The 25,794-nt window shown below is 37.2% G+C and overlaps 2 protein-coding genes across 3 annotated transcripts; one reads left to right on the top strand and one right to left on the bottom strand.

Moving 5' to 3' along the window:
• The first annotated feature begins 3,057 nt into the window (after nucleotides 1-3,057).
• On the top strand, nucleotides 3,058-18,773 carry LOC105335165 (HEAT repeat-containing protein 1). Its single transcript, XM_034455584.2, has 41 exons — nucleotides 3,058-3,201; nucleotides 3,304-3,453; nucleotides 3,800-4,016; nucleotides 4,146-4,290; nucleotides 4,412-4,513; nucleotides 4,867-5,121; nucleotides 5,238-5,323; nucleotides 5,585-5,842; nucleotides 5,928-6,035; nucleotides 6,309-6,528; nucleotides 6,813-6,902; nucleotides 7,343-8,033; nucleotides 8,148-8,278; nucleotides 8,371-8,536; nucleotides 8,647-8,828; nucleotides 9,058-9,231; nucleotides 9,680-9,898; nucleotides 10,406-10,534; nucleotides 10,760-10,854; nucleotides 10,988-11,137; nucleotides 11,297-11,403; nucleotides 11,551-11,672; nucleotides 11,820-11,948; nucleotides 12,087-12,311; nucleotides 12,418-12,541; nucleotides 12,776-12,933; nucleotides 13,234-13,395; nucleotides 13,826-13,957; nucleotides 14,199-14,345; nucleotides 14,564-14,742; nucleotides 15,062-15,161; nucleotides 15,360-15,433; nucleotides 15,536-15,620; nucleotides 15,741-15,872; nucleotides 16,452-16,547; nucleotides 16,637-16,707; nucleotides 16,819-16,916; nucleotides 17,146-17,303; nucleotides 17,657-17,812; nucleotides 17,977-18,085; nucleotides 18,592-18,773. The coding sequence occupies exons 2-41, from the start codon at nucleotides 3,312-3,314 to the stop codon at nucleotides 18,678-18,680; spliced, it is 6,213 nt and encodes a 2,070-aa protein (XP_034311475.2). The 5' UTR covers nucleotides 3,058-3,201; nucleotides 3,304-3,311; the 3' UTR covers nucleotides 18,681-18,773.
• Nucleotides 18,769-24,748, bottom strand: LOC105335164 (DEP domain-containing mTOR-interacting protein). 2 transcript variants are annotated; one of them, XM_011438939.4, is made up of 10 exons: nucleotides 24,688-24,741; nucleotides 22,825-23,126; nucleotides 21,469-21,647; nucleotides 21,258-21,378; nucleotides 20,966-21,144; nucleotides 20,605-20,799; nucleotides 20,448-20,516; nucleotides 20,281-20,351; nucleotides 19,944-20,048; nucleotides 18,769-19,544 (listed from the first exon to the last, which is right to left on the bottom strand). In XM_011438939.4, exons 2-10 carry the CDS (start codon nucleotides 22,905-22,907, stop codon nucleotides 19,401-19,403), a joined length of 1,146 nt encoding a protein of 381 aa, XP_011437241.2. In that variant the 5' UTR covers nucleotides 22,908-23,126; nucleotides 24,688-24,741; the 3' UTR covers nucleotides 18,769-19,400. The 2 variants fall into 2 exon arrangements, with proteins under 2 accessions (XP_011437241.2, XP_065921543.1); XM_066065471.1 differs by lacking the exon at nucleotides 19,944-20,048 and having other exon boundaries at nucleotides 24,688-24,748.
• Nucleotides 24,749-25,794: the final 1,046 nt, after the last annotated feature.

Raw genomic sequence — 25,794 nt, forward strand, 5'->3', positions numbered from 1 at the left:
CTCGCTGCAGTTTTCTCCATATTTTTATTGAAGTTTTTTTTATTGAAAAATACATGTACTAGAACAGTTGAACGCAGGTGCAACTACATTTATTATTATTTTTTTCTCTTGATATTTGAATTGTTTCCGTTAATGAACATAGGCGTCGGAACCGGGGGGGGGGGGGGGGGCTAGGGGGGGCTTAGCCCCCCCACTTTTTTTGCAAAGTTATACCTAACCATTAGAAACATAGCATGATAGAGGGTTCAGCCCCCCCCTACTTTTTCTCGCAGGAAAGATTATTGTTCCTAAATTTACCTTGAAAGATTGAGAAGTTTGATTCAGAAGCATACTAGCCCCCCCCCCCCCCCCCCACGGATTAGGAATTTCATGATTTTGGGGGAAAAAAATTTGGGTGAGTAAGTTTTTTATTCTTTTGGAAGTATGTATACTCCCCCCCCCCCCCCCCCCCCCCCCCCCCCCCCCCCCCCCCCCCCGGATTAGGATTTCCATGATTTTGGGAAATACTTTTTTTTCAATATTTCTGAGGATTAGTCTAGCCCCCCCCCCCACTTTCAATTTGCTTCCGACGCCAGTGATGAAGAGAGAAAGAAAGAGAGGGCAGTGGATGGAAAAGACGGAGAGAGGAGAGAGAGAGAGAGAGAGGGGAAGTGAAAGAAGGAGAGGAGACAAAGATAGAGGGAGAGAGATAGAGATGCAAGAAAACAGCTTAATTTCTTCCTTTAACACGCAAACAACTATATACACGTATGTACACGCCACATTTCTAAAGCCCTCTCCTTTCTCATAAGGGTTTCCATATATAGCAGTGGCGTCGGAAGCAAATTAATAGTGTTGGGGGGGGGGGCTCACCCCCCCCCTTCCCCCCCCCCGGTTCCGACGCCGTTGTATAGGAAAACACAATTTCTGTTGGTTAACATTTTTAAAACACGATTTTTTATCCATACTTGATCGTGGAACAGTATCATAGATCGGTCCTTGTGATCAGTAAGCTGTCGTAGATTAGGATATTTCAATATCAATGTTCTTGCTAACAATAACAATGTTAGTATAACTCATTAACGTCCATCAAATATTTATATCAGTCAACATTCATTAATTTTTGGGGGGTAGATCTAAGAATTTTTCTTTGGCTTTGTAAATGATTTTCACTCATTCTTTTCATGAGTGGATCTACTCGGGGGGAGGTGGGTAGAGTTACCCCCCCCCCCCGGTAAAACACAAATTTCTTACGGAAGTGGGGGTGACGGAGTCCCCACCTCCCTTGGAAAATATTTTTTTTACATACTAGTAAAATCACCAAATATTTGCCTCGACACCACCCCCCCCCCCTCCGGACAAACCTAAATGCTAATCCCCCTCCCCCGGAAAAAAATATACTTGATGCACACGTTTCGTGTTACGTTTTAATATCATTGAAATCTAATTGTTATGTCTTTATTCATTTACTTGGTAAAGTTTAATGAAATATTGTTTAAAAATACAAGATTATCAATTTTTTGCGTTAAGCGAAAAGTTATGATATTGATTAATAGTATCCTTCTTTACAACACACACAGTTTTATTTCATTCTTATTCTATGATCATGTACACAGCTGACTGAAGAAAAAAAATAATGAAAAAAATCATTAAATGCAATAATATAGGTATTCGACAAGCGTAAAAGCGTACACATGTATATTCCTTGGGCGTTTTGTATCTATAGACGTGTTGATAAATCTTACCCTGTATTTCTATCATAAAAAGCTTCTGTGACAGGCGCAATCAAAATATTAAATTATGATAGAAAACAAAACTTTGTCAAACTTAAAAGGGATGACATACATACATGTATTATATCATACTCGTATCACCCGACTTCATATAATATGATGAATCAATAGCAGCAATAAGTAAAGTTTTGAACATAATTATAAGGCAAAATGTTAAGTCTATATATAGCAATCTTAAGTAATTCATAAATTAATTTATACAAATAAAAATGACATAAATAAAATGGCAAGCGTGCATATTAGTCGTAAGATTTCTACATAAGAGTTTTCCCTTTATTTTTAAGCCCTTCGCAATTTTTTTCCTTTTTATCTATGCTTGCTATTTAGTACAGTAAAATAAAATACTAACGAAAGAAAAATATTAAATCATCTTCAGGTAAACGGCAGGCGTATGGATTCCGCGTATATTTACCCATGTTTTTTTCTCATGTTGTGTTAATTTAAAAATGTGGTTAATTTTTATTTAATCTGATCATTTATCAAGTTACAAAACATTAAATATAAATAAAAAAATTTAAAATCATCCACCAGCAGGTAAAGCGGCAGGCGTGTACTCTTCTCGGCGGGCGAATGCATTCTGCGTAAGAGTTATCTATTTTACCGATTTTTACCAATTTTGTGTTAATTAACGAATTTAAAGTCAACTTTTTATTTCTGTTATCAATTATTAAGCTAAGTAAACTAAAATATCAAAGAAATAATAAAAATAATCCATCAAATAAACGGCAGGCGTATACATTTTCTTGGTAGGCGTATGATTTCTTCGTAAGAGCGATCAGCTTACTCGATTTTTACTTATTTCGTGTTAATTAATTAATATAAAATCAACTTTTGATTTGTATTATCATCTATTTAGTTGAAAGAAATAAAATATCAAAGAAAAAAGTAAAATAATCCATCAAATAAACGGCAGGCGTCTAGATTTCCTCGGCAGGCGTATGATTTCTTCGTAAGAGCGATCAGCTTACTCGATTTTTACTTATTTTGTGTTAATTAATTAATATAAAATCAACTTTTGATTTCTATTATCATCTATTTAGTTGAAAGAAATAAAATATCAAAGAAAAAAGTAAAATAATCCATCAAATAAACGGCAGGCGTCTAGATTTCCTCGGCAGGCGTATGAATTCTACGTAAGAGTTATCTATCTTTACCAACATTGAACATTTTTGCTAATTTTGTGCTAAATAATCAATATAAAGTCAACTTTTTGTTATTATGATACTTAATTTAGTTAAGTTAAATAAAATATCAAAGAAAATATTAAAATAATCTATCAGGTAAACGGCAGGCGTGCGGTTTTCTCTCGGCAGGCGTGTTTTCCCCGGCAGGCGTCGGCAGGCGTGTTTTAGTATGACCCCATATCCAGTATGATTTTATTGATAAAACACGTGCAAGATAGAAAGTTATAGGAGAAATAATACACAGAGTAAGCTCATCCGTCTTTTATCCGATGACAATTTCGGCCTCTAATTGGATTTTTACAGTGTGTCAAATGTTCTTACTCTTTGTGTTCATTTTTATCCAACAGAGCTAAAAATGACGTCTTTGGCAAAACAGTTGGAACGCTTGGCAGTGCCACACATTCGAGCTGTTTATGGCGAAGATAAAAGGAGAAAATCCCTCTTGTTCGATCCAAAGGAGGCTGCAGCATTGGACAAAGAAGCCATTTATGCAATTGGTGGGTGTGTTTTTGATACCAATATATTTTTACTCAAATGCTGATTTCATTTATTTAACCATAAAAAATTAGACAACTCTACATTCTATCACAAACTCAAGTCATAACATCATGATAATACATTTACCTTTTAAAGAAGTTCGAGTGAAATCAATGAAGGGAAAAATCAGAGATTTCCTTATAGCACTGACATGGCATACTTTTTTACCCAAAGAAACTCGCAGAGAATCTGATGCCATTTTTTCATTCAATAAATTCTCAGTTAACCTGCACAGTTCTTCAATATTATCACTAGGATACTTTCAGGTTGATAGTGATTCTAAGGTTATTGCTTTTCTTTAATCAGGTACAAATGGGATAGCTGAGTTGCAGGCTATCGATCCAGTTTTTGATGCATATCAGGAAGTGTTGTTCGGTGAATCAACCATGACCTTCCAGAGGAGTGTTCAGACAGCAGAAGTGAATGCCCAGATTGATGAAACAGTTGAATCTTTTCTCCAGAGACTAACACCATATTGTTTACTCAAACCAGCACACAAAGCATTGGAGTGGTTGATTTTCAGGTACAAAGGAGCATATCAAAATTGATGAAAAATCCATTGAAAGCAAATTATGCTAATTTTTTGACTAGAGAGCACTAACTTACTAATTGTGCCATCTGTGAATAAAGTTGTTTCATTTTGTCTCTTTAGGTTCAATATCAATATCTACAATATGGATGCCTTTATGGTCTGCCTGTTACCATTCCATGAGAGCAAGATATTCATACGAGCAGTTCAACTTCTAAATTTAAAGTCCAAAACCGCCACTAAGTGGGATTGGCTACTTCCAATTCAAGTAAATATTTGATTTTTTTTTTTACATTGAGCAAAATCCTGCATTCATTCTTTATTCCTTTAAACAGAAATTTATTATTTGATGTGTTGTTATCACCAACAGATGTATGTTTATGTTATAGGCCTCTGGTGTGCACTTGCCCAGACAGACTTTGATCAACCATTGTAACTCAAACACTGGCTTCCTCTCCTTTCTCTGTGAGAGACTGTACAAAACAATCAAAGTAAGCACTAGACGTAGAACTAGTATGTAGAACTAGTATCAAAGTAAGCACTAGATGTAGAACTAGTATGTAGAACTAGTATCAAAGTAAGCACTAGATGTAGAACTAGTATGTAGAACTAGTATCAAAGTAAGCACTAGATGTAGAACTAGTATGTAGAACTAGTATCAAAGTAAGCACTAGATGTAGAACTAGTATCAAAGTAAGCACTAGATGTAGAACTAGTATCAACATTTACATCATTAAATTAAGTATCATTATTTTGATGGTTTGATGACTCATTTGTTTGGAAATTATTGTGCGATATATTCATATCCATTTATGATTCTAAAGTTTAAAACTTTCTTAAACAGGAGATAGTGAAGAAAGATGATGGAGACAAACTAAGAGTTATCTTCTCCTTCTACATGTCCACTGTTGTGGGGGCACTGGAGTTCGGTGGAGCCACCGAGAACTTCATTGCCGCCATCCTCCCCCACCTAAGTCGCGGTCTGAAGTCAAAGGTCGCTCAATACAGGGCTGCCACCTACATGATATTGGGTCAGCTTGTCTCAAAGACCAACCTACAGGGAGATCTGTTAAAGACGTTGTTGTCTGCTCTATTTAAGGTTGAGATTTTTTGTATATTATTAACCTATTTAGCAGAATTGATGACTTGTTTTGAATTATGCATCTGTTGGTAGGTTGTGTCTGAAGCTAACTGAAGTTGTTTTTCTTCTTTTAGAAATCAATTTTGTCTCTTGAAAAAGAAACTATGACCTGTGCAGTGCTGATATTTCAGCAGCAGAAGATCTCAAATCTCCCAGCAAGGTATGCACAGGATAATATCCTTATCTACACAACAAAAATGTTAAAAACTCTAACATGTCAAAGTCAGACAGCTGTAAGCTCTACGCAAATGATAAGAAAAAGTATATCTATTTTACTATTTTATTCTAGTTTACGTTGAAGTGTTTTGAAGGTTCTTGGTGCTAATTTTCATTTTTTTCAAAGTTTGGTCACTTTATTTATGCAGTGAACACACCTTGTAGTGAAGCTAAAATTTGAATCTAATTTAATTTTGTTTACCAGGTCCTTTAAACACATCTGTCGACAGCCAGGTCTGGTAGAAACCTTAAAGACTATGGCTACAGAGGGTATTTGTGACAAACTGACCTTGGCTTTCTTGGAAAGACTTGTTGTTATGGCTGTGAAACAGGACTCTGAGATGAGTATGAGTGAGAGCAGTGATACAGAGGCCATCTCGAGCCCCCCACCTTATCTTGATCTCCTCCACGACTTTCTGTCCAGTGTCCCTCTCAGTCAACAGGTGGCAGACAGCCTCACTAAGTAGGCACATTCACCTCACTGTGATCATTGGAATTCAGACCTGTTTTGATTTAAAATGATAATAATTTTTCCATTTTGTTTGCAGGAAAATTATAGAGAACTATCTCATGTGTGCTAATGTCACTGATGATGATGATGACTTGGAAGATCTCAGCAGGAAGCACAAGAAGACAGTCCAGCTCCTGGAGGACAGGTAAATAATAAGTGACAGGTGAAAGTCAGATAAGAGGTCCATGTTTATTTTCATCCAAGCTTCCAAGGTGCCATTAGACTACATAGAATTATAGTAAAACATATTCCTTGTATTGTTTTATGTATACAGCAAGTACCCCACATTATATTTAGTAATTGACTGGGTTATGTATTTGTTAGGTACCCACAGTGGTATTTACTGATGGACTGGGTTATTTATCTGACAAGTACCCCTCAGTGGTATTTAGTAAATCATTAAGCTATGTATCGATAGGTACCCCACATCGTTGGACAGAACGGTGCAGGAATTGTTGGAGGGGGAGGAGGACGAGGGAGTGAGGGGTAAGATCCAGGACTTCCTGAACCTGTCCGTGCTGTCCGTCAAACACCAGCACCTGTCAGACATCGAGGGCACCCTCACCCTGTCTCTCAACCATAGGACCCCCTCCATTCGAGTCAGCGCCCTGCAGCACCTGCTGAAGAATGCAGACAAGGTAAGGAACATGGGGGTCTCTACGTAGTGAGTCGGAGCCAAAATACAGTAAAACATGGTTATAGTGGAGTATCAGTCACAAGTGACTTTGATTTGTTATAAATGTAATGTGTTAATCTGATGAGTTTAGAATACAATTTTAAAAGGCAATGAAACTGTCTCTCAAGTAAGCATGAATTGTTATGAGTGTGTTCTGTGACAGTGTTTTACTGTTTATAAATATCCACTGAATGCGCTAGCTTTAAGACCACAAGAAACAAGCTACAGGATTGTTCTTGCTTGCAGTGTGACCCTGACTATGTAGCCGATGTGTTGATGACCAGACTTGCGGATGATTCCAGTGAAGTTGTGGACAAAATCCTTGATGTGGGACAGGTCTGTAAAGATAGAGGCTGCATGTTATCTATATGTGTATACTCCGAGGTCTACATTGTATAATTTTTACCCTTTGGAAAAATTGTCAAAAAAGCCCTGTTTTGTGTTTGATGCACACTGAAAAAAAAATACATCAAAAAGGTCTTTTAAGTCAAAGTTGCCACTGTTTTTGATTTCATTATTTTTTTTAATTTTTCAAACACTATATTTTTATAAATCCAAACACATGATTAAAAAGATATGCAAGTCCCAAACAAAGAAACAACAAAAGTTGTGTTTTAGTCTTGATTAATAATGTTCCCCCATTGGTTTATCATTGTTGAAAGTTAATAAATGAGCATCAACAACAATATATTTAAAATAAAAAAAAAATAGCATAGCCATTTAACTTCAATAAAACTCCTACACACTGGGGCTGAATTATTGGCGTCTACTTGCAGAGTTTATGGAGTATGCTCAGTGACAGAGACCAGCTGTGCAGCCTGCTGGGTAAGATTGTCCTGCGGTGTCAGCCCTGGTCAGAGCTGGGGACCAAAGCCCTGGTGGTTCTGTGTGGGTGTGACCCCAAGCTGCAGCCATCTGTCCTCCTCCTTCTGTTTCCACGGTTTCTGCTCTGTACACCTGATGATGTCAATTTTCTTAGAGATTTATGCGAGACTAACTTGGCTAAAAGTAACCAAGTCATCAAAGCTTTGGCACAGAAGCTGAAGAAGAAAGCATTAGGTAAAAAGACAATGTCTGAAGAGGACCTAGCCAGGGTTTCTGTGGATGTGACAGAATGGTTAGCTGCTGCTGTCATAAAAATGCCAGACTGTGAGAAATTTCTGACACAGATGGTGAAGACAGCAGATGGTCTGAGATCTAAATGTCAGCTAGCAATGTTCCTCAACACAGCCATTACACTTCTGACGGACCCTAAAGACAAAATCCACTGGTGTGGTAAACAGCTACATCTTCTGCATCAGCTCCACCCTGAAGGTCAGCCAAGATCAGATTGGGAGGAGACTGTTGCCATGGTGACAGAGACCTGTCAGAGTCTTGTTTTCCACCAGACACAGGGAAACGCCATCAGTCTGAATCTGTTTGCAGACTTAATAAATCTGATTCCAGATCATTTCAAAGATAAAACAGGTAAATACCTTTGGTCTTTACATACTGGGTCATGATGATATAATTTACTGTATGTAAACAATGTCCCTAACTTATCAGGCTTGATTTATAGACATCCTTTATTTTTCAATTTAGAGGCTGATTACTGGAACTTTGATGATGAGGCTCTGACCTTGACTGTGAGGTTGTTTGATTACCTGATTCTTATGTCTACTAACTCCCCCTGTAGGCAGGGATATAGAAAACTGGTCGCCAAATTCTTACAGGTACCATTTGTTAAGTGATAGTGATAAGCTGCCAAAAAATTGAAAGTATAATTGATGGTATATATTTATTGCCAAATGTTTATTTTTGTTAGCATCTGAAGAATAATGATGTCAGAATGAAGTTTCTTGGAACTCTGTGGACACAGCATTGTAATGATCTCAGTGAAAGCTCAGGGGTCAAGGTCAGCCTACAAATTCAGGCCTTACTTGTAGGAAAACAACTTATGCAGGATCCAAAGTTCAAGGCCACGGATTCAGGTTAGTTGGAAATAAAAGAAGAACAGACAGTTTTAACTAGTTTCTTACTAGATACTGTAACCATTCAATAATTGGCATATATGTACAATACACATGATGATGTTTTGTAGTCATAATAAACCTGTTGTTAACCTTGACGAGTCCATACCCTGGAATTCGTCAGACCGCCATAGAATGTCTGAAGCTTTTGAGTGATAAGGATAATGCGGGTCTTGGGATGTTTGCCCCATTGGTGAAACATGTATTGCAGTGTGAGGTGGAGATTGAATCAGACCAGGAATATCTAAAACAGGTAAAATAGCACAAGGAACATGGGTCAGAAAGAAATATATATGTACATGTGTAATGCCAACATGTTTGTTCATTTTGATTTTGACTGTCTTTCTTGAATTTTGACAAAGTAAGCATGAAAAGGTCAAACATTTATGCATTGAGATCAAGGTTTACTTGTTTTACAGTCGTACTAATGGAATGTTATTTCTTGCATGTTTGTATAATTCCATCGTAAATTCCATAATTAGGCAGTATTTGCTGTAATGGGCAACGAACCAAAGAAGAGTAAGCGAAGGTCTCATGCAGGTAAAAAGGCAGAGGAAACCCTGGTCAGTGTTGTGGTGGACATTCTACAGAACTCGGCCACGCCTGAGTACATCCGGAACAGTCTGCTAAAGGTCACCGCCCTCCATAACAACAAGGTACCAGACAGGGCGACAGGGTAGTGTTAGGTTTACATATTGTTTGTTCTGTATCTTTGATATAAGTAACAAAGTTAAAAACAGTTAAATACGGGTACTGTTTAACAGTGTTATAATGAATTTACATTTAAAGGGAAGTCACATTTTTTTTCTCAAATCTTCAGATACATTATGAATGTATCAAATCTATAACAAATATAGTATATTTCAGTATCTGTACTTACTTGCATTGAACATTAAGCAATATGTCATGGACTCCTACTACATGTACTATGCCCAAATTATATTGAGAACGAGTTATCTTCCCTTCATCCACTCTCTAATACCGGACTTCACTTTATGTTTTTTCACATTTAATTTCTTATGAATCAAATTGTCTTGCACTTGGATATAAGCATGTTTTACTGATTTAAATGAATCACTACATGTTTACCTCATTACTTGTTAGAAACTTCTGGGAGAGCTGCTGCCAGTCTTGAGGTCCTTGTTACTGGCCGCTCAGGGTGACAGACCCTCACCCCTCGTCCTGGATAGCTGTGGGCTCCTGATCCAGAGGTTCACCCAGGACACCTGCTCCCTGCTGGACTCTGACCCCCAGGCACTGACCCTGGTACTAGAGATGTTGTCAAGCCCGGTCACAAAAGTACAAGAACTGATGATTTCACAGGTAATATCTCTCTGGTCATTGTACAGAAACAATGTAGGGAAGTTACATATAGGTACATGTACTGAGAACAATTTCAGTCTGATTCTCTTATCTAGCTATGGGTGTCTTTGAGATATAACACTGTTATGACACCTGGATATTAAGACATTCATTTAGTGTGATGAAAATTATCTTGCTTTGTCAGGCCAAGCACATGTTACATGATACAATAATTGAATAGAAAGCATTTATAATTGCTCAGAAAATTGTGTCAACTTAGATTAAAATTTTATTTGAAAGTGAGCTAGTTTTCAAGAAAGTGGCAGTTTATCATGTATGAATAAATTTACATCTGAGCTAAAAATCTCTTGAATTTTCCTGTAGTTATTCAGATTTGGGAAAGTCACATGCTATGTTTGTCCTTTGAACAGTGTCACATAAGCTGTATAATAGATGGCGTCACATCATCATTTTTTAATATTCTGTGACAGACATGTCATGGTATTGTTTTCTCCTGTCCATTAACAGGTGAGCGGTGAATTTTACGAAGGATTGACCCCGGAGACTCGTCACAAGGTTTTGTCGTGTCTGTTTGATATCTGGGTGAAAACACAGTCTCCAGACACTGTCAAAGTGATCAAGAAGACACTGAAACATGTAAGTTGCACAAACTACAGGTATACGTACCATCTTTAGAGACTCTACATGGTCAGGTTAAATGAGGTGTACTCGTAAATACAGAATTATCAAGAACTCTTGATTAATTATTATATGTAAAAGATGTTCTATTGCCTTGTAGACAGAATTTGTCATTCTGTGTTAAAGTTAAAGAGCAAATTTTGACCTGCCTTTTATATTTCTCATTCTTCCATGATTTAATAGTTGGTATTGGAGAGTGGACATGTTATTGAGGAACTCAACAAATGTCTGCAGACAACACCATCAGCCTCCACCGTCAAAGAACGCAAAAGACACAGGTAAAGGGCCACATGACTTGCTCCTTACTAACACCTTGACCCCCATCCCACCACCCAAACCCTTCCTCTCACATCAGTTTAGTACATGTATGTGTTTATAGCAGAAAACTAGCATTGTATGATTACTTTACAGGAAATCTGATGTACGCGGACAGGCAGAGGAAGACATTTTTGAACAGTTGCCATGGCAGCGAGTGGTTGTTGTCCTTGAGACCATTCAAAGCAAGAAAAAAATCAACGACTATGTCCAGCTTTTACCCACCTTGTTTAAGATACTATCAGAGTAAGTCTTGGGAACAGCTGTAGTTGAATTAAGTGGAGATATGTATGTGTTGAACAGTCAGTGTCTCACTCCTTGAACATCGCTGCCAATTGTTTGTTTACTTCTATGACCTTGACATTGTAACAAGTGCATTGTTCTGTGAACTGATTGTGTTTGTAGGGTGTTGAACTCAGACCAGCATGCCTCAGCTGAGTACATCAAGCAGCTGCTGTTGTCTGTGGTTGATGAAGTGTGTCAAAGGGCCATCAGACATCAACTTGTACCAGGTAAGTTTCTTGTAATTCAAGAAAAAAAAGGAAATACATATGAATGAATTTAGATCGATACTAGTATACTGTTTCATTAAGGTTACCTGAATTCAAGAATTTACTTTTAAATTTTTGTATGATAAGCTTGTGTCGTCTCTGATTTAGATTTGAAGAAGGAGTCGTCCTTTAACATTGATCTGATAGTGAGCGCCATCAGGACGTCCAGCAATCCACAGACGCATCACAAAGCTCTGCTCGTCCTGTCCACAGCATCCAAAATATTCCCAGTACTATTCTTTTTCTCTGTTCTTTTCACAATATTTTAATTACTAATTATTAATAAGATTTCTTTCATACTCTTCTTTTCAATATGACCAGTTAAGGACTGTACATTTTAACACCAGTAATTCTCATGTTTGATTGGCTTCCTTCAGGAAGATCTTCTACACAAAGTCATGTCTGTGTTCACCTTTATGGGAGCAAATGTGATGCGCCATGACGACCAGTACAGTTTCCATGTCATCAATCGTATTCTGGAGACCGTGGTTCCTGCCTTAGTTACGGTAAGACAGACTGTTAATTAATAAGGTAAAAGTGGCAGGTTATAACCCAGTTATAAAGATATTGTCCTCAAAATTGAAGAAGGGTAATGATTTTATGGAAAAGGATAATGATCCTATGAATCATTGCATACTTTTCAGGCATGTGAGCAGAAAGAGGCCCTCGCTGGAGGTCAGAGCAAGGAGGAGGTCATCACCATGGTGATGCAGGTGTTTGTGGATGCTTACACCCACATCCCGGAGCACCGCCGCCTGATGCTGTTCTCAAGATTGGTGGAGATAGTAGGTGGAGACAACTTCCTGTGGAGGTGTGTCCTTCTAAAGATGGCGCATGAAATTACCCGTCCAGCTAGTGAACCCACAGAGGTAAGATCAGCAGTCAGATGTTACATATCCAACACTTTACAGTCCCTGTGCCCCAGTTTATGTATAGCTGATTTTAACAAAATATTATTCATTCCTTTCATGGCAGGAAGATGATGCTGAGATGCAGTTTGACTTGAATCTGTTATTCCAGTTTTCTGTAACAACACAAATCAACTCAATAGCTGCCATGATAACTTACGTATCAGGTCTGCCTGTTGATAAACCCACAGGTAAAGGACCTCAATTTATTTAGTTCATTTACCGGTATATTGTGTGTATTTCATACACATATAAATAGAAAAAAATTGTCAGCATCCAATACTACTAGTATCCAAGAATTTGTCTTTTTGGTGATGTATTTTAAGAATTATGATGTTTAATCATATACAGTTAGAATATTTAAAACAATTGAATTTCAATGCACAGTACAAATAAATAACAAACTTACCATGTTATGTTTTTAGAGTCGACACCCAAGAGAAGGAAACCAGGGAAACAGAATAAGGATGGGGTGGAGATCTTCAAAGTGGAGACCCACACCTCCAAACAGCTCAGACATTTCAAGTACCGGACGATCCGACTACTGCTGTCCTGGTGCACAAGCTCTACCCTACTACAGCAGGTGTGTTTTGTCACGGTTACATAGGATTGTTTGTCAGGGTTACATGTGGTTCCTTCATCAATAGGTATAATGTCATGGTTACCTGTTATTTCTGCAACATCAGATGTTTTGTATTTTTTCTTTGAGTATTTCTTGGAATTTTGGAAAATTTGCAGACCTTTCTTTCCTCCATTTATTACAATTACTGATGTAGCTACTTTTATAGACTTTCCCTTGGAAACAAATACTTTTGCTTACCACATGAATTGCTATTCAAGGACGATTTTGTATCATACTAAAAACTCTGGTTTAATTTTTCAGTTGGCAGCTTGTGAAGAAGGGGAGATAACCTCTGGCTTCCATCACCTGGTACAGACCATCATGACCTACATTTGTGCCCTGATAGAGCTGAGGGTGGAGGATCAGACCCTGGCTAAGTTCTACCGTGCCCTAACCCACAAAATATACGACCTCCTTGACAAGGTCAGACTCTATTCCCTTAATATTCTCTCTTTTTATCTTGTTAAGGTTTTGAGCTTTCATGTTATGTTTGAAGTATGATAATCTGTTAAGTTTAACAAATATAAATTAATTGATTATCATATCGATGTCTAATTCTTAAACCATATAGATATAGGTACTGTACATTCCATATGTTACACAGTGTATGTCTGTGATTCAATTTTTTTTTTAATCACAAGAATATAAAATAATGAGCATTGACTTTTTACCATAATTTGGTTTTGTTTACACCCATAAAAAAAATAAGTTTTTAAAATTTGTAAGGGGTAGCTTCTCATAATTTTATGCAGATATTCATTCCTCACTTTTATTAAGGAATCTCTAGTATTTGAGCTGTTGTTTGTAGTGATGAAGGATTGCACCATCATTAGTTTCTTACCTTGTTTTACAGGTGGTTGGACTTCTCCCGGAGACCATGTTACTTCAGGTGATTCAGGATCTGATGCAGCACTCCATCCCCAACATCCAGAGGAAGTCGATGGAGCTCCTCAACTCCTTCCTGCAGCAGAAGGAGCACACCATGGTAACGGACCCAGCCTTAGTGGGACTAAGTTGTCTCCCTCATGGACAACAATTTTCTGATAATCACTTACTTCAACCTTGTACATCTCTATTATGGGCAGCACAATTTACCTCTTAGACTTTATTTTTTCATTCGGAGCATTAAGTTTGAGTTGGTTAAAGAACCAAATTCATATTATTTTCTCCAAACATTTGATTAAAGCTTTCCTTTATGTCATTGTTAAAAAATACTGCTGTTGTAGGAGACAAGCTTACTGGGGGTTGTGGACAGACTGTTACGTGTATGTTCCTCAGAGAACGCAGAGGTCACCACCGTACAGACGGCCTTGTACAGCCTCAAGTTGTTGTGTAGAAGGATCGGTGCCAATCATCCACAGATGTTCATCAAGGTGAATGTCCTGAAATTCTTGGACTAGCAATCTCCCCATACTACTCTAACAAGAACAAGAATTCTGCCACCATCATGCATTTTGAAATCTTTCCCTGAAACTCTATCAAGAGCAAACATTAGGCTAAGAAATATAATTCTTTGTTGTTTTGTTTTTAGGTGCTGAAGACTTCAGTGGAAAAGGCTAAGAAATATAATTCATTGTTGTTTTGTTTTTAGGTGCTGAAGACTTCGGTGGAAATATTCAGTAGTGACGGCGTGAACCAGTCGCTCCAGGCGAGTGCTGTGCTGTGTATCGCAGAGGTCTGTAGCTCGCTGAAGGCCCACATCATCGCTCAACTGTCCACGTTCATGCCAAAGATTGTCTCATGTCTCAAGGACAGCCAGCTGCTGGAGGGGTGAGGTTATCTACCATCTTATCTAATGAAGCATTACTCAGGGCTCTCTATCATCTTAAGTTTTATTGTGGCACGTAATATTACTTTAACAATTTATTGACTATTTTTGGAGTAGAAACAACACATGTTTTGTAGTTGTAATGCTTAGATTTACACAAGTTATTCTAAACCATGTTAATTACTGTGGTGAGTTCTTGGCAAATATCTTTCCCTAAGAACTACAGTATCCTGTAGCCCAACTCCTGTTAGAGTGTTTTAGATAGATTTTTTCCTTAACTAATATACCACTTTGAGAATGTGATCATAATGCTACCCACAGGAATGAACTGTTTCTCCTGAGTATCGTCACAGCAGTGCAGAAAGTAATGGAGAACTTGGCACTGTTCCTCAGCCCTTACCTGCAGGATATCGTCACTCAGGTAAGAGGTCTTGGATATCATGCCAGAATACAAGTTTCACCTCCAGTTCACTTTGAGATGAATTATTTTAGTTACAGTATAAGAAACAACTTAATTCTTTGTTGTGCTATGTATTGATTGTTAACTTCAGTGCAGTTTGTCATACAGAATCTTAATGTTTAGGTTTTCTCTTATAAAACTGTGCATTAATTCTTGTAGACCTGTTGTCTCTCTGGCAACCAGGCAGATGCACTACAAAAAGCACCCATTCAACAGAAGCTCAAGGCTATCAGGTATTTTAACTATAAACTATATTCTCTTCAAACCACCTTGTATGGTTGAAAATGTTTAATGCATATTATTAGGTATTTATCAATCATTTGTGTGTGTTGTAGGAGCTCCATGGCAACCTCCCTTTCTCCTCGAGTACTCCTCGGGATTTTACCTGACTGTTATGAAAAGCTACTGACAACCAGCCCAGTAAGTTGATAAGAGTCACAATTTAATGTCAATTGTTATTGAGAATTCAAAAAAAGACTTTTGTTTTAAAGAGATAAATCATCAAGCAGACATTGATCATTGAATAATTCATGTTTGCAGAAAGGGATAGAGTCGATGATGACCATGCTTACAGAGCATGTCAGTCACATGAAGAAAGAGGACCTCAGCAGTCACTTGGTTCAGCTCCAAGGATTCTATCTCACCTGTCTGGATGTACAGTCACAATCTCAGGTAAATTTTACTCACCAGCCTGGAGGTATATACTGTAGAAGCACATATTTTCGTTGGATCAAAATTTCTTTGTTTTTGAACCAAATAAAATTCCATTGGCATTTAATTTTGTTATATGGTAATTTCTTTGTATTCATTAATACTTTGGTTAAAAATTCGTCACAGATTTAATTTTGTTGATTTATACTGACATTTAAAATAACGAAATTAAATCCTCAATGAATATTTCTGCTTCTACAGTATACTGTCACAATCTCAGGTAAGTCTTACTCTCAAGTCATAATTTTGAGTAATTTCATCCCACCTGTTTGGAATATCAGGTACCAGTTAGTCATTCTCACCTGTAGGGACGCACAGTAAGTGTACTCAGTAATCCTTCTCTACCTGTCTGGATGCACACTTACAGTTACAGGTGATTCCAAGCCACCTGTCTATATTTTACTGATCCAACGTAAAAATCATTTTTAGTGTATATTTCATTAATTTACATTGTAAGTGTATATTTTATTAATTTACATTGTATTTAAATTGCTTTTCTAAGTGAATAATCACAATCGTTATTGTACTTTATAAATACAGGGGGATGTAGAAGATTTAGAGGATGCAGTGATTGACACCATTGTTACCACGGTGATGAAGCTGTCGGAGGCCACTTTTAGACCCATGTTTTACAAGGTAGGTTATCTCATGTATACTGAATCTGTTGTCATGGAAACTAGTCAAAAGTAAATATAGGTGTATTTAACCAGTTATCTTTCCTATAGATGTTTGATTGGGCCAAGAGAGAGGAGGAACAGAGGCACAGAATTCTTGTCTTCTACAAAATGGCCGATAGGTTTGTTACAATCTCCTTACAAAAAGTTTAAACTTTACTGTAATAAAAAAGCAACATGATTAAGAATAAGTGTGCAGAAACATCAGTGGTTGATGTGTTGATCTATTACAGGCTGGCAGAGAAGATGCAGAGTCTGTTTACAATCTTTGCCAGTCACATTGTTGTTCATGCGGCCCAGGTGTTAAAGGACAACAACAAACAAATTACAGGTAACATTCCAATATGGTTCCCACAACTTTTTACAGCTTTAAATAAAAAATATGCAATTTCTTTCGGAAGTGATATGCTAATAATATGATGAACTTTTGATGGATGGACTAAATTTTACTGTTTATGAATCCAGATTCTTATAAAATAAAAAATTTATTTATGCAGATCCTTAATCCCTTTTCAACATGCATGACAAAGTTTCTTGAAAAACCCTTAATTTTTACACAGGGAATGATTTCTATGGGTCCAGTAAAAAGGGACGAAGGAAAGCTCACAAGTTACTGGTCCATGTCTGTGATTGTCTGTACAAGTGCTTCCTGTATGACACAGAGGGCTTCGTTACCAAGGAGAGATTCGACACCCTGCTACAGCCATTGGTTGATCAGGTAACAGACATCTACCAATCAGATTCATGCTTTTGTCAAGCTCTTGTGAATATCCCATTCAATTTTACATGCATAGTAAAACTCCTTTATAATGAAGATCAGGGACAAACAATTTTGATTTATTGTTAAAATAACATTCAATTTTACAAAACAATTCAAGACTTTGGGGAATGAAAATTACTCCACTTCAAATTCATAGTAAGTGGTTTTTGCTGTAACTGTACATTACTGCACCAGCAAGTGTATATATTTGTGCTGGGTAGGAAGGGGTAAGTTCATTGAAACTAAGCTAGCATTTTTTTTTTAGAGAATGTAGAAAATAAAAGGTACATGTAAAATGTTAAATATTTCAGCTGGAGAATGTAGACGATGGGACGTTATCCAAGGAGAGGGTGAGTGAGCATCTGGTTCCCTGTATCGTACAGTTCGGTGTGGCGACTCAGGACGATTCCCTCTGGAAGACCCTGAACTATCAGATCCTGCTCAAGACCCGCCATACTTCACCACAGGTAAAGCCTCAGTCAACATTTCTGTATCATTCGCATTGAGTGATATAGTACACCAGATGATCAGTAAAAAATTCACAGTTTTGCTTAGTTTGATTGTTTTTGAGGGATATGAAACTGAAATTGGCACTTAATAAGTTAAAATATTTATGCTTTTACATTTAAAGGTACGTTATGCAGCTTTGATTGCGGTGGATGAATTCCACAAAAGGTTGTCGGAGGACTACATGCCATTACTGCCAGAGACAATTCCATTCCTTGCTGAACTCATGGAGGGTAAGTTAAACTTGTCAAGTTGGATTGATAATGTATAAAGGGTTACATGACTTTAATACAACTACACAGTAGAGTGGTTGACCGGGCTATCTCCAGTCAGCAATTCTAAAAAGTATGTGTACTTGTATGGATCCATTTTTATAGAGAAATGTATTTCTAAAGATCAGAATCACTAAATCTTCAGAATTAAAATATATTTCATAATGCTATTTAGTAATTTCCCCAATGTACAGGTTTAGTCCAATGTATGAAGGAACATTGGTGCATCCATTGAACTCATTTAAATTCAGTCTGTTTATCAGAATATGAAGACTTATCTATCTCTAATGTCATCAAACTTGGTAAATACCGGTAGTTGTTTGTTAACCCAGCTTTGAGGTCACACGATCCGACGGTTGATGCTAATGTTATTAAAGTAGTTCAAGTTGTCTGGTTTAGTTAAGTTTTATCATACAGCAAACAGGTCTTGTTTATCTGTATTACTATAAAATTTTGTTTATCTGCAGATGAGGAAGAGGAAGTAGAGAAAATGTGTCAATCCGTCATCAGTCAAATGGAGAGAACACTGGGAGAGCCATTGCAGAAATATTTCTGATTATCAAGACGAATGTATTCATAGGGAAATGTTGTAAACCTGCAAATGTTGCTCTCAGAGACTATAAAAAATGAAATAAACTTCTCAAGTCAATCATGTTTTGTATTTTATTATAAGTGAGTATTGACAGTTGTTCTGTAACAGTAAAACATAACAAACAAAATGAGAATTATTGTACATTGGTCCAATAAATTTACAAAATTGTTTTGCCTCAAAACGCTTCCAAAAACAAAGCATAGTAATTGTGATTTAAATTCTCGTGAAAGACATATTGATTAGTTTGGAATTCATTTATGATACTTGAATCCCAAGGAGATGGATAAACTAAAAAAAAGGTGCCAAGAAAAGAAAAATGTACTGTGTGTTATTTTCATCATATACTTCACTGTTGAGACAGAGTCAATCCTTGAATCAAATGTTCATCAAACTAAGATGTGATAGCATAGTTTATTGGTAAGACCACTGTTCAAGAATCGATGTATCTTCAAAATTAAAACTTTTAAAAATTTGTTAAGTACAATGGCAGGTTTTTCTCCCAACAATTTTATCTATGTACCTTGTTTGTATTAGATTTGTTTATTGTTAGTTACCATGGTTACTATATATATATATTTTTTTGAAAATTAAAAGTTAATATAATAGAAGGGGTAAGATGACTAGAGTTGTTGGGGTGCGGTTTGATCCTTTGACATATGGTTCTGTCATGAGTATAGGACGGGTTCATTTTTCTTTTAGTTCCCGTTTGTGAGACATGACACAAAGGTTGATGTAGTCCCTGTTACTTCCCATGATCCTTTGCGCCACAGTATGGTGATCCTCCCGCAAAACGTTCTCACCATTCACCGAGTATATGTACTGACGAACCTGAAACAATCAACTTGTACAACTCTTAACAAAGTTTACACAATGTATTCAGTATATCGTCAACCCAATTCTCAGCGAGAATGAAAATATTTGACGGACGTCTCGACGTCGACGTCCGTCAAACTTTTCAGTCTTGAGGAGTCTCGCTGAGATTTCGTCGACCCATGCATACATTGAATGGTACAGTTAAACCTGACTTTGACGGAAATTTCTTATAGTATTTATCCGAATGACCAGGTGATAACCAACATTAGTATTGACAGTGCAGTCGAGCCTATATCGTCTAAAAGATCAAATGTTTTTAACTGTCTGGATATTCGGATATGACGATGGTGCATGTTGAGAGCGTTCAGTTTAGTTTACTTAACTACGACTGGAATCAGAGGCTAGAATTACTACCTTGAGCCCAGCATCGGCTGCTGGTCCCTCGGGGTCCACCGTCTGTACATAGGTAGGGCCGATCCCACGAATCACAAACCCGTACCCCACAGAGTCGCTGAAAATCTGCAGAAAATACACGTATAGTGGATACGGTGATTCGATATGGTTTACCGTTATTTCTGAATCGGACATCTCAGCTCTTGCCTACGAATTCACATCTCAACTAATTTGGTGAATCATACAGATTTAATTATGTTATTTTTTTTAAAGAACCATTGATTCAGATTCATATGGGCCCATTACCACCCATAAAGATGTTGAAGGGCAAGGGTATATAATATTTGTAAAGACGTACCCTGAGACAGGATCTGACGTAGGGCGTGTCGGGAGATTCTAGGTCGTCTGCAGTTTCATAACGTAACAACACTAAAAAAGAAATAGCGTGAATATCAAGACTCAGTGTGGTTTTTACCAAATTTGCTAAAAAGGTCTCTTTTTTCTCTACAAAGTTCCAATCATTACCTGATTTTGGTTGCATGGGGGATGAGGATTCTATTGTTTCAGATGATTTGTTTTCAGTATTTTCAATATCTATAAAATTAAAAAAAATATCATTGTTATTTACTGTAACATCAATAACAATATCAACACAGGCAATGCCACAAGACTTCTCGTTTACCACTTAAACCGATATCACGTGACTCTATAGTCCGGACTGGGATTTCTTGAGACTCATTTGAGGATCGGGAATCTGTTGACATCCGGCGGGTGTCGTCCAGGATGAGGACGTCTGACATCCGCCGACGCTGGTCCAGATCCAGGTTAAACTGGTACAGAAGCATGCTGTCGTTTCGGAAGTGGTGATCGTCTGTCACTACAGACGACAGAAAATGACGTCACTAATCTGTCAAAATTCTTTTTTTAATATAATTCGAACAATTGAATTTTTCAAAGGTGTTTTAGCAAAAAAAAATCACCTGATAAAGTAGTAACTTTAGTTTGCTAATCCTATTTCGGATATTATGATAATTAAATGCTACCGTGTCTGATGATATCGTTTTCCAGGAGTTGCCTCCCCGTAATTATGGCCCGTTCCTTCGTGTCGACCATTCCTGATTTGACTAACCAATCAACGAACGCGGATCCCATGAAAGCTCTATCGAACACCTGTCCTTTCACTTGGTAGCCACGTAATATGCCTTTCTTTGAAGTATTTATGCTAAGATAAAGAATATTGGTATTATCATTAAAAATAGAATTGACCATATAAAAGAATTACAAATCAAACACTCTCTTTTCTCAATTGTACATAAAACTCTTGGGAGTACCTACGAGTGGTAAATATCGAGCACTTTGTAGAAGAGTAAGAGATCTTTCTGAGATTCGATAGAGTCATCATCGCGACGAAACCGATAAAATAGAAGTTCATCCTTAAAGTTGTGGTCATCGCACACTGTAGAGAAAGGAGAAGGAAATTGACAGAGTGAATCCAAGCATTTGGAAATGGTGAGAATTTTGCAATATACTAGATTCAAGAATTCACCATGATGAAAAAAGCTCCATTTTTGAAGAGTGCGCATTATGCGTACGGCGGTGAGACGGTCGTCGCACCGTCTGCTGCGAACCATCCAATCAACGGTCTCATTGCCCTGGAAACAGGATCTGTACGTTCTGAGTCTGTATTTCCGGTCCCTTATAAGACATACTCCATTCATACAAGTCCTAAAAGACACAGGTCTACGTTTACAGCAGAGATTTTGTTGTGGATAGAACAAATTTCACGTTAGTCATGTATATTTTATTTGATAAAATAAAATATATAAAAAAGGGACAATAGCAATAATTAACCAAACGCATGTCCATATTATCTTTCCATAACTCGGTTTAATATTAAGCAGTGATGGTTTATTACGAACCTCAACAAACATAACAAATACCAGATTCTTTTTTTATATTCCATTTTAATTTTTTTGGCTTGTCAAGATTTTTGATAAGTATAGCCCCTCCCCCTACTTTCAATTTTCTTCCGACGCCACTGTGATTTAATACAATTATTAATCAATTATTAATATTTCATCATACCACTATCCAGTATCCGATTAACATTTGTATAAAGACTATTTTTTATATTTACAATATTGAAAATTTGATCATTGGTACCTTGATGCCAATTTGAAAAGCTTGTCCTAAGAAAAAGATTAAAGCTGGAGATTAGAAAATCTTTGAGTAATAATTTATTGCGTCTTCTTTGCACTCAACAGCTGCTCAAGGGAAACACATCTATTTCTACCGATATCTACAGATATCTAATTTTCATTTTATTCTTCTGGTAAATAATTGCAAGTAAATTCTTTTAACCGATTAAACATTCATGCAAAAAACATTGTTTCCCGTACAATAATTTTCTGATTAAAAAAGGATGATAGCTATTGGAAAAAGTTTGAAAAGTGCAAAAAGGTTAAATTGTGTGACTTCTAACAAAGCCGATTTCATTTATTCGACTGTGATTAAAACATCAGACGGTCCCTTTCATGGGGTCAGGGTACTCGGTAAGGGGAAGGGGAAAACCACGCATTATACCCCCGCGCCCCCCCCCCCCCCCAAATGTACAGCGCGCCTTTAACATTCTATTAACATAAAGCCTGCTGGAACTAAACCCCCAAGCACCACCTATATCATGACCCCCGAGGGGAACCATCCAGTCTTAACTGCTCACCGATAAGGGAGAACTAGCCCCCCCCTACCCTGGCCCCATGACGGGGACCGTCTGATCTGAGCTGCTCTGCGGTGAGGAAGATCTTGGGTGTACTGAGATATTGACAATGAGACGCATTTCACTGATATATAACCACAGAGGGCTGACCCCTCCCACCAACCCTAACCCCTGAGGGAGACTGACCTGAGCTGTTCGCCGATGAGGAAGATCTTGTACGTGTTGAGGGAGGTGACGACGGGGGAGTACTCCTTCCTGTAGTCCGTCATTCCTGGGGGTCATAGCAGTCCACTGTTTGCTAGTCCTATGTCTGGTCGTTTACTGTCGGTTATCTTCACGTGTACTGGGGTGTGATGATGTGATAAAGATAGCAGAGGTAGACTAATAAAGTAGATTATGTTACTCTGCTCAGGTACCGACCACTAACATGACCTTGGTTTCTCGCTAGGGTCAGGTCATCTCCATGGAGACTAGGGAAGAGAGTGTAACTGACAAAGATACAATATGGGGTCTGTAGTTCCTCATATAGCCAGTTAATACCTGTAAGTGTTTCTACGGTTTGCGTTCTGATAAACTCCTATGTTGAATTTTTTTTACTGCGAAATCGACATACGGTCCCTGGATTTTAATGTAAATTATGTAAATAACAGATACCATATGGATCGAGAGGGTCCGAGCACTATCTTAATTGTACGTTGTAAAAAAAAAAGCTGGGTCTGATCCCTTCACTTAGGAGAGTCAAGGGTTGGGCTTGATGTGATAATTTCAGCAAACGGCCTATTTTGATTTGTCAGTTTTAATTTCATTATCAAGAGCAGATATAAGGAATGGCCTCGTGATTCACTGGTCTCTGTCTGCACACAGATTAACGAATATGATAAACGACTGCGCCTTAATTATATACATATATTTTATCAGTTACAATCAATTTCTTCTATCACTAGCCGCTAGTTGCATATTAGGTCAGATTTATTACTTACATACACCGGTCGTTAACATTTCACACGGTCTTGTTTACATGCCATACATCAGTTGATAAACTGATTCAGCATGAACACGTCTTTCGCTAGAGATATGTGTTGTTTATTTATTTAGAAAAACAAAGTTGTTTCCTGCATACTCTAAAACCTGGCCTGGCCTGGCCTCAAAGTTGGCCTGGCCTCACTTTTGGCCTCAAAATTGGCCTGGCCCCAAATTTTGGCCTCGCCTCAAATTTTGACCTGGCCCCTTTTCAAAAATTTTTGGCCCCAAATTTAAAAGAAAAAAATTCTTACATTTAGTTTGATTTTTATTCATTTCTTTTAGAAATTAAAAAGTCAATGCTTTTTTAATGTTTAAGGAATAATCATATGAAAAAATATATATGACAAGTGTCCAATTGTTCAAGTTTAATTAGTTTTGTCCATGTCTAAACACACAAAAATTACCTATGACATGCATGTACAGAACTGCTCTTGCTATTGTTAAGGAATAGATTATGCCAATACCAAAGCCATTAACTTTAAAACTAAGAGCCCCCCCCCCCCCCATCTCCCATTTAAAAGTTAAACATCATTTTAAGACACTGGCCTGATTGATATCTGTTAAGAGTAAATTTTAACCTTAATTTTATTGTAGTAAGAATTCTACAAATTCTTGTAAGGTCAGCAAATGATGTAAATTATGAATGGGGGAGAGGCTTTGACAGTTCTCCCCGCTATCTTCGCACCTTATCGCTCAAAGCGGGGGACTTGGCAGATTTAATTCCAATTAAATTTTAGGTTATAAACAAGGCTAGGCATTTTCACATTAATCTTTGTTTTAACTTTTAATTACCTCTATCCCGTCCTTGGGAATTTGACATTTTATTTCTATTTAATATATTGTATAAAAAATTCTGTCAGTCTTTGTTCAACCTCGCATTGATACACTCATGGAATAAACTGATGTGAAATCATTAGATTGTGTTCAGTTTTTGCGTGTAACAATATCCAACATATTTGTACACTGGTTCATAGCATTAAATTGTTATCACTGTCTAATGCACTTTAACATTTGCAGTCTGTTTACCTGTCAACACCGATCAAGCCCAAATTCCCCTCCCCAGCAGAAATTCGATATTAATCTTTTCTGTCGCTAATCTGCTACTTAACATTCCACGCGGTCTAATTTAATTAATGGCATTTGTGAACGACTGCACATTGAATCCTCCGATGACTTGACTCAGTGATGGTCATTAATCATCACCTCCTGATTAGAATAGAGTTTCATGCATGTGTTGCTTGTATATTAAGGAAACAATTTTTCTCCTATGGGAATTGTCATTGTCAGAATTTGAACAAAGCAAAACATTTTGTGACCTTTGATGTTGGTTAGAACAAGTATTGGCTTCAATTATTTTGTTCTCAAACAAGTCGTTGGTAAAAGAAGAGTTACATAGCTATTGTCCGATCCTGAGAGCAATTTAATCTAAATACATACAAAATAATGTCGTGGTTATACAATGGCAGGCAAAAACACATTCTTAAGTTCTTTAGAATTTAAAACAGACTGAATAAAAATCTATTAGAATGGATTACTTGACATACCTGTAGTCATAATTATGCATAGTTAGTACCATATTATCAATTGTAACTATTGTTTTTAAGAGACTATCACTATAAGACACTAAAGCCACAAAGTGGGATGTTTCATGAATGTGCATTGAAAATAAATCAATAAAATATCAATAAAATCATCAAATATGTAAAGAAAATATGAAAATAAATTTGAGACCAAAAATTTTTGAAGAGGTCAAATTTTAGGCCAGGCCAATTTTGAGGCCAAAAGTGAGGCCAGGCCAACTTTGAGGCCAAGCCAATGGGGCCAGGCCAGGTGTTTTCTGCTATCACATCCGCTCTTGTTAGTGTCAGCAAAGGGTTAAAGATTTTGACCTCATTTACACAGAAAACAAATGCACGAGCCTTTCTCTCCGGTTTAAAACAATATTAACCCAATCAGACTCTCCGGTGTGGTACAATCATAGCAAATAAATATGTTTTCATAAAAACCTGGTACAAGAATGGTGTAAAAGTCATACAAGATTTTTGATGAAAATTGTAATTTTTTAAGTTATGAAGAATTTAAATGTAAATACAATCTCAAGAATATATGTATAATGCAATACAACAGTGTTAA

The sequence above is a fragment of the Magallana gigas genome, chromosome 7, assembly GCF_963853765.1.
Source record: "Magallana gigas chromosome 7, xbMagGiga1.1, whole genome shotgun sequence".
Classification (NCBI taxonomy): Eukaryota; Metazoa; Mollusca; class Bivalvia; order Ostreida; family Ostreidae; genus Magallana; species Magallana gigas.